The sequence below is a fragment of the Rana temporaria genome, chromosome 2, assembly GCF_905171775.1.
Source record: "Rana temporaria chromosome 2, aRanTem1.1, whole genome shotgun sequence".
Taxonomy (NCBI): domain Eukaryota; kingdom Metazoa; phylum Chordata; class Amphibia; order Anura; family Ranidae; genus Rana; species Rana temporaria.
Window position 1 is genome coordinate 289,361,415 of NC_053490.1, and position 9,243 is coordinate 289,370,657.

At 38.9% G+C, this 9,243-nt stretch overlaps 1 protein-coding gene across 1 annotated transcript; it reads left to right on the plus strand.

Annotated features, from left to right (window-relative positions):
* The first annotated feature begins 1,821 nt into the window (after window positions 1-1,821).
* Window positions 1,822-4,981, plus strand: LOC120928286. Its single transcript, XM_040339384.1, has 4 exons — window positions 1,822-1,917; window positions 2,056-2,280; window positions 4,114-4,507; window positions 4,947-4,981. The coding sequence occupies exons 1-4, from the start codon at window positions 1,822-1,824 to the stop codon at window positions 4,979-4,981; spliced, it is 750 nt and encodes a 249-aa protein (XP_040195318.1).
* The last annotated feature ends 4,262 nt before the right edge of the window (window positions 4,982-9,243 follow it).

Consider the following 9,243-nt stretch of genomic DNA (forward strand, 5'->3'; position numbering starts at 1 on the left):
TCCACACGACCGTTTTTCACACAACGTCAAAAACTACGTGAAAACACAGAGCATGTTCTAAATTTTTAATGCCCATTTTTCACGTCATGAAAAATGCTCTGGAGCCCACACACGATCGTTTTTAATGACGTTAAAAAAAAAATCATTTTTCATGTCATGAAAAACGGTCGTGTGTACGGCATGAGGTTCTGAAAATAGGCAAAAATAATAGTGTCTTATTAGGAAGGGTGTATTTTGGAGTTGATGAAGAATTGTACAGTGTTCCTTGCAAAAGATCAATGTCTCCAGAAAAAAGGTAACTGGAATTTCAGGCTTAGCTCACCCTACTGATCTTTTTTTTCCATTGTTATATTGCCAATTGTACATGTACACATATGAATTTGACATTTGTTTACTCTCATAACTGTATCATGTCAAAGGACTGTATCAATCAGTATAATTCTAGAATACAAAAGGTGTACTAATAGGTAAATAGCTTGTTTCCTATAGCAAATAATCAAAATCCTTTTATGTCCATGCTCAGAACTTGTTGCAATGGGAAACGTATGAAAAATGTTTTCAAAGAAGAGATTATTTTTTTGCGATTTTGCTTTATGTTTTGCTGTCAGTTTTGCAAACTCATATACTCAACCATCCTGCTGCTTGTAACCATTTACAATTTCTTCTTGTTTTGTGTAGAGTTCAATGTTTCTATTGTTTGTGCAACTTCCTCTACAGCCCACAGAACTTGACTCATTACTCCTGGCACATGATGGAATCCTTTTACTGGGAGACTATTTCCAAGTCTTGCCTACATGAAAATCAGTCAGGGAGGTTTTCAGGGTTACTGTCAGGAAAAAATGCCCTCCAATATCTCTCAGGCCTCGTACACACGACCGTATTCCTCGACAAAATCCATCAAGAAACTTGGTGGCAGAGCTTTTTTGCCCAGGAAAACGGTCATGTGTATGTTTTTCGTAGAGAAAACTGTTGTGGTTCTCGACGAGTAAAGTATGAGACGGGAGCGCACCTTTGGTAAAAGTAGCGTTCGTAATGGAGATAGCACATTCGTCACGCTGTAACAGACTGAAAAGCGTGAATCGTCTCTTACCAAACTTTTACTTAACACGCAGTAAATGAGATTAGCAAAAGCAGCCCCAAGGATTGTGCCAGTGGAATCCAACTTCCCCTTTATAGTGCCGTTGTACGTGTTGTATGTCACCGCGTTTGAGAACGACGAGATTTTGTCTTGACAGTGTGTATGCAAAGAAAGCTTGACAAGATTCTCGACAAGCCTGACAAGGAACTCGTCGAGGAAAACGATGTTTCTTTTACGACAAGTTTCTCAGTCGTGTGTACGGCCTCGTACACACGACCGAGAAACTCGACAGGCGAAACACATCGAGTTCCTCGTCGAGTTCCTTGTTGGACTTGTTCCGAGGCTCGACGGGCTTGCTGTGCGTACACACGTAATAGACAACAATTTACTCGTTCTCCAGCGTGGTGACGCTCACCACGTACGACGGCACTATAAATGGGAGGTTTGAATTCTTTGGCGCCACCCTTGGGGCTGCTTTTGCTGATATCGTGTTTCCGCGTGTTAGTAAAAGTTTGGTGAGTGACGATTCGCGTTTTTCATTCGTCGTGCTTTCATATCGTTTTCTGCCGTTCAGTTTGTGCTTGTGGGATCGTAGCTTGTTTATCGGGACGTGCGGTCAGGTCGTATTGTTTTACATTGCGGTTCTGTGCGCTCGTTTTAGATTTTCAGTGCGTTCTTCCTAGCACTTGCTGTTCTTCAGTGCGGTCTGATTGTGCGGTCTGATTACACGGTCGTTTCTAGCCATGTTGCAGGCACCTGATCGTCGTAGGCGACTTCGTGCTATGCAAATGTATGGTTCAGGTCTTGTTGCTTTAGACCTAGACCCAGCCATGAACAGGGTGAGGAGGAGTTCATGGACCAAGAATTGGTTGCTCCGTAGGAACCAATTCTGTCATATGCCTCTGCTGCGGGAGATCCAGGAAAATAATCCTGTAGATTACAGGAATTTTCTGAGGATGTCTGATCCTGTCTTTCAGCAGCTGTTGGCTTTGGTGTCGCCTTATATTACCAGGCAGGACACTGTTATGCGGGAAGCCATCAGCGCTGAACAGAGGCTAGTTGCCACCTTACGGTATCTGGCAACTGGGAGAAGCTTGCAGGACTTAAAGTTCTCGACGGGCATCTCCCCCCAGGCTCTGGGCCTCATAATCCCAGATACCTGTTCTGCCATCATCCAGGTTCTGCAGGATGACTATATGAGGGTAAGTTTTCTCCTTTAAGATCACATGTAATGTTTTTAATGTATGCTAATGTATTGTAATTATTCCCTTCCTCCCTACTTACCATGCTTGTAATGTACTGTGAATGTCCCCTTTGCCCCCATGCATGCTCTAAGCTCTTATTGATGTCCCTTTTTAAGGCCCACATGCCTATTTCCCTTCACTTACCTCCCCAGCATGCTATCCTGGGCCCTAACACACCTAGCCTAGTCACTTTACAATGTATTGTGTTATATCCATTGTAATGTTCCCCCCCCCCCCACCTCCAAAATGTGTATTAAAGTGTAGGTTCACCCAGAAAAAGTTGAACAAATATTGGTGAACCTAGACTTTAATAGTCATTTTGGAGAGGGCTAGATGAGTTTGGTAGTTTCATGGAAAAAAAAAAAAAAGGAACTCCCAAACTCATCTAGCCCTCTCCAAAATGTGTATTAAAGTGTAGGTTCACCCAGAAAAAGTTGAACAAATATTGGTGAACCTAGACTTTAATAGTCATTTTGGAGAGGGCTAGATGAGTTTGGTAGTTTCATGGGGAAAAAAAAAAAAAGGAACTCCCAAACTCATCTAGCCCTCTCCAAAATGAGTATTAAAGTGTAGGTTCACCCAGAAAAAGTTGAACAAATATTGGTGAACCTAGACTTTAATAGTCATTTTGGAGAGGGCTAGATGAGTTTGGGAGTTTCATGGGAAAAAAAAAAAAGGAACTCCCAAACTCATCTAGCCCTCTCCAAAATGTGTATTAAAGTGTAGGTTCACCCAGAAAAAGTTGAACAAATATTGGTGAACCTAGACTTTAATAGTCATTTTGGAGAGGGCTAGATGAGTTTGGGAGTTTCATGGGAAAAAAAAAAAAGGAACTCCCAAACTCATCTAGCCCTCTCCAAAATGTGTATTAAAGTGTAGGTTCACCCAGAAAAAGTTGAACAAATATTGGTGAACCTAGACTTTAATAGTCATTTTGGAGAGGGCTAGATGAGTTTGGGAGTTTCATGGAAAAAAAAAAAAAGGAACTCCCAAACTCATCTAGCCCTCTCCAAAATGTGTATTAAAGTGTAGGTTCACCCAGAAAAAGTTGAACAAATATTGGTGAACCTAGACTTTAATAGTCATTTTGGAGAGGGCTAGATGAGTTTGGTAGTTTCATGGGGAAAAAAAAAAAGGAACTCCCAAACTCATCTAGCCCTCTCCAAAATGAGTATTAAAGTGTAGGTTCACCCAAAAAAAGTTGAACAAATATTGGTGAACCTAGACTTTAATAGTCATTTTGGAGAGGGCTAGATGAGTTTGGGAGTTTCATGGGAAAAAAAAAAGGAACTCCCAAACTCATCTAGCCCTCTCCAAAATGTGTATTAAAGTGTAGGTTCACCCAGAAAAAGTTGAACAAATATTGGTGAACCTAGACTTTAATAGTCATTTTGGAGAGGGCTAGATGAGTTTGGGAGTTTCATGGGAAAAAAAAAAAAGGAACTCCCAAACTCATCTAGCCCTCTCCAAAATGTGTATTAAAGTGTAGGTTCACCCAGAAAAAGTTGAACAAATATAGTTGAACCTAGACTTTAATAGTCATTTTGGAGAGGGCTAGATGAGTTTGGGAGTTTATGAATAATTATTTTTATTTTTTTTATTTTTTTTATCTCCCAAATTTGATCATTGATCCATCAGAGGGGGTGATGTAAGTGCTAATTGTGCGTTATATTTTAGTTGTAAAAAGCTCATTTAATTTAAAAGTTAGAATAATTATGATGTCTTTGTCTAACGTGCTTGCAATGTTATGTTCCAAATATTTTTAAAATATTTTATTTTTCTATTACACAGCTTCCGTCCACGCCACAGGAATGGCAGACTGTGGCAGCGGAGTTTGAGACGCGTTGGAACTTCCCCAACTGCGGGGGAGCCATCGACGGAAAGCACGTCCGCATCGTGCCTCCACCCCGTTCTGGTTCTGAGTTCTACAATTATAAGGGGTTCAACAGTATTGTGCTGATGGCGGTGGTGTCAGCACAGTACGAATTTCTGTACGTTGATGTGGGCAAGAACGGCCGGATGTCGGATGGGGGAGCTTTCAGGCAGACTGAGTTCGGGGAACGACTCCAAGACGAAGATCTTGCATTGCCACCGGATGCGGACAACGTGGAAGGACTCCCCTTCGTCTTCTTGGCTGATGAAGCTTTTGGCCTGGGACCCCATCTAATGAGGCCATTCCCCCAGCGCACACTCACCCCAGAGAGGAGTGTTTTTAATTACCGGCTGGCCAGAGCCCGGAGGGTGGTGGAGAATGCCTTCGGGATAATGGCCAGCCGGTTCCGCCTGTTCCTAACCTCGATCCATATGGCGGAGTACAAATGGAACTATATCATATTTGCATGCTGCATTTTACATAATTTTTTGAGACGAAATTCGCCAAACTATATGGCCATGGTTGGGCCTGAGGCTGGACTTAACAATCCCGAGCAAATGTTGCCGGGCCTGGAACCTGCCCGTACTGGCTTGCCCCCCCAAAGTGGCCGTGCAGTCCGTGACCAATATATGGAGTATTTTATGGGTAGGGGGGCCATTCCCTCACAAGCCAATTTGGCTTAGCTTTGTTTTATCACATTATAAATCAGTGTACCCAAAAATTTAAATTTTGTCGCTTGTGTTTTTTGAAGCTGCCTCATCATTTTACATAATGTACTACATGTAGTGTCAAGTGTATTTTCCTTGCCAACTCGCAACCATTTCCCAGGTAACACACAAAGTAAACACATGTAAAGTTACAGGTTCTTTAATCAAAACACCACACACTTTATTTTTTAAGATTATTTTATTTATTTTAACAATCTTCTTACCAATTTGTGATTTGTACATTTTTTAAACCAATTTTTGAAGATATCAAAATCTCTTTATATATTTTTTTTGTTTTTTTTTGATTCACAACAAGATAAAAATCACTTTATTTTTTTTTTTTGTTTTTTTTTTGATTCATAACAAGATAAAAATCTCTTTATATATTTTTTTGGTTTTTTTTGATTCACAACAAGATAAAAATCACTTTATTTTATTTTTTTGTTTTTTTTTTTGATTCATAACAAGATAAAAATCTCTTTATATATTTTTTTGGTTTTTTTTGATTCACAACAAGATAAAAATCACTTTATTTTATTTTTTGGGGTTTTTTTTTATTCATAACAAGATAAAAATCTCTTTATATATTTTTTTGTTTTTTTTTGATTCACAACAAGATAAAAATCACTTTATTTTATTTTTTTGTTTTTTTTTTGATTCATAACAAGATAAAAATCTCTTTATATATTTTTTTGGGTTTTTTTGATTCACAACAAGATAAAAATCACTTTATTTTTTTTTTTGTTTTTTTTTTTGATTCATAACAAGATAAAAATCTCTTTATATATTTTTTGGTTTTTTTTGATTCACAACAAGATAAAAATCACTTTATTTTATTTTTTTGTTTTTTTTTGATTCATAACAAGATAAAAATCTCTTTATATATTTTTTTGGTTTTTTTTGATTCACAACAAGATAAAAATCACTTTATTTTATTTTTTTGTTTTTTTTTTGATTCATAACAAGATAAAAATCTCTTTATATATTTTTTTGGTTTTTTTTGATTCACAACAAGATAAAAATCACTTTATTTTTTTTTTTTGTTTTTTTTTTGATTCATAACAAGATCAAAATCTCTTTATATATTTTTTTGGTTTTTTTTTGATTCACAACAATCACTTTATATATTTTTTTTTTCTTTTGGGATTATCAAAAATAACCAAATCACTTTGTACTTTTTTTTGACCATCCTAACTCCAAAAATCATTTACACTCTCCCCAAAATGTCCAACAAATTTTTAAGTTTATTTTCAACCCTCCTGGTCCGATTTTTTATTTCCCGGTTGGCAAGATGGATCTCCTCAACTTCCTCTCTGCATGCCCATATTTCACTGATAACCATCTGTGTCGTCTGCCTGTCCAAGCCACCACCTGCCCGTGAAATGGGGGACAAAACCATTTAGTACAATTACGCAGGCCTACATCTAGCTAACCAAATTTAGATGATACTTTACCAGATGTGGTTGCAGCCTCATCCTGATCCCGCGGGGGTTGTCCTTCATTTGCCTCCTGGCTTGCTGCTTCCTGTCGCCCTACAAGAATGAAGAAAAGGTGTTTCAAACATTATTGAAAAATATTGAAGTCCTGAAAGAGGAATATGAATAATTGTTACAATAAATTATGGGACTATTGTTGGTTTTTAACAACCCTCTAAGCAGGACACAGGATTGTAGGCATTGCCAAAGATTATGCAAAATCTGTGTACCTTTTCTTGTCTTTTTAAACATGGAAGCCAAACAAGTATCCACTGGATGACCTCACCTTTGTGTTCGCCACTAAAAAATTTCTTTTGGATGGCCAACAATTGTGCTACTGACCGCATGTGTCCCCAACTGATGAGCACACTATCCTTTTCCTGTATATTCACTTAATTTGAATTACTAAAAACACATCTAAATTAAATCCTCATTGGATCTCACCAGGGCCGCTGAGCAAAATCATGTGGCCCTGTACAGCCTACCTGACGGGACCCCCTTAAGCTGCCCCCCTGGCCCCGCATTGAAACTGTCTCTGCAGCACGTTACGGGATTGGCGGCATTGGTAGGCACCTGGATCAGAAAAAAGGGGGGGGGCTGCCGTCTGAAATCAAAATTACAAAGCGGAGGGGGGCCCTTTACAAATTAATAATAAAAATAAAAAATGAAAAACTTAAAAAAGTAGTTTTCATAAATAAATAACTAAACATTTATTTAAACATGAAAAAGGGGGGGCTTGGTTTGCCATTCAGGGCCCTGGGGACCTCTGGGCCCTTTAATTTGAATTTTTTAATTGTTTTTTTAATAAAATTAAAATGGGGGTTTGCCACATGGAGACCTCATGAGCCCTTTAATCTCTCTCTCTGTATCTATCTATCTATCTATCTATCTATCTATCTATCTATCTCTATATATATATATGTATATATATATATATATATATATATATATATATATATATATATATATATATATATATATATATATATATATATATATCTAAGGACTAAAAACTAAAAAATAAATAAAAATATCTGGAAAAAGTAAAAAAATGTTGATGGGCACAATCTTTGGTCGTACGAGTCGTCGTTCTGTGAATTAACGACGACTTTCACGACAAATATTTGGGCCCACTAACATGAAATACATAATACAGTACAACCTTCAATAAAAATCACATGGCGAGAATTACAAACACAAGACAGGATTACCCCTAAAAATTACTTACTTTTTCTAATTTCTCTCCGGATTTTCTGAAGGGTCTCTTGTTCCCTCAACTTAAGGTCCGACCAGCGCTTTCTCAGCTGCTCCCGAGACCTTCGGATCCCAAATTTCCTGAAGATCCTCCTTTCAACTTTTGACATTATCAGGGCCTTCAGTTTATTAGGGTGGAGATATGGCCCGTGTTTCCCGTCATAATCCTCCTCCCGGAGGATCTGGACCATCTCCACCATCTCCTGGAATGTCATGTTGGTTGCTTTATATCGGCGAGATGTGCCAGTGTCTCTGTGGGCTGGGGCAGGCATGTTGGGGTGCTCGGGTGCTGCTGCCATCTTGTTGATGCGGGGTCAAGGAGAGAGAAGGGGCGGGGAAAAGACTAAAAAGAACGTCAGGGGTGTGGAGACGGGCAGAGCGTCACGCATGCGCGTGTATAAAGGGATACCACGTGAATGAAGGCGGCGTTCACAATCTGTAGAAGGAGACGGAACTATCGACCGTGTCATACGACGGTACGTAACGTTTTATTGAAACTTTGAGTTTGGCGGCTAGCTAGATATGTTGTTAACCGAGCAGAAAGCAAGAAAATAAAGAAATTTCGATGTCAGTCAGCCAAGATCTGACATGGAAATGGCCATTTATAGTGCCGTCGTACGGGCTGTACGTAACCGCGCTTTGCTGTAACATTTCTCAAAATCTGCTGTGTGGGCAATGTCGTTATTTTTGCATGAAAGGTGTATTTTTTTGCATGATGAACCTCGTCGTTTTTAGCATGAACCTAGTCGTTTTTGGCCTGAATCTCGTCGTTTTAGGCATGAATCTCGTCGTTTTAGGCATGAATCTCACAACCTGCTCACATAATTACTTCTTGTCGATTGCGCGACGAAAGCTAAGGGGCGTGATAACATACACACGTGTCGTACGTACGTTGGGGGGTGCGGAGGAAGACGGTTGACCGACGAGAGTGTAGCTATACTTTGATTTTGGGTCGTCATTGGCCTATACTCAGGGCCGCTGATAAGCCAGTACAGCTGGCCCTGTTGTAGGGGGCCCAGGGCCAGCAGGGGCCCGGATGGCAACCCCCTTTAAAGAAATAAATATATCTAATTTTCATATTGTTTTTGAGTTTTAGTGGTCCTGAGATCCCCAGGGCCTGGGATGAAAACACAACATTTTAAAAAATAACACCAAAAAAAAAATGACCATTTTATTTTTATGAACTATATATATATATATATATATATATATATATATATATATATATTTATTTTTTTCTATTAAAGGTCCCCAGGGCCCCGGATGGCAATCCACCTTGTTTTATTTATTTTCTAGAAATTATTATAATTTATTTAGTTTCTTCTTCTTCCATATATACTAAAGGGCTCATGAGGTCTAGATGTGGCAAACACCCTTTTCTTACATTTTTCAGAAAAATGATTTCTTTGTATTTTAATTAAAGGGCCCAGAGGTCCCCAGGGCCCTGAATGGCAAACCCCCCCCCCCCCTTTTAAAAAAAATAATAAAAATTATTTATTTTATATATTTTAATTTTTTTTTTCGGTTTTAATATTAATTTGTAAAGGGCCCCACTCCGCTACTCAATTTGCGGCAGCCCCCCCCCTCCCCCGGTTGTCTGCTCCAGGTGCCT

Coding starts and splice junctions, on each gene's coding strand:
- LOC120928286 (XM_040339384.1), top strand. CDS start 1,822: ATGTTGCAGGCACCTGATCGTCGTAGGCGACTTCGTGCTATGCAAATG. Junction 2,281..4,113: donor TGCAGGATGACTATATGAGG/GTAAGTTTTCTC, acceptor TCTATTACACAG/CTTCCGTCCACGCCACAGGA. Junction 4,508..4,946: donor AATGAGGCCATTCCCCCAGC/GCACACTCACCC, acceptor TGTTTTTTGAAG/CTGCCTCATCATTTTACATA.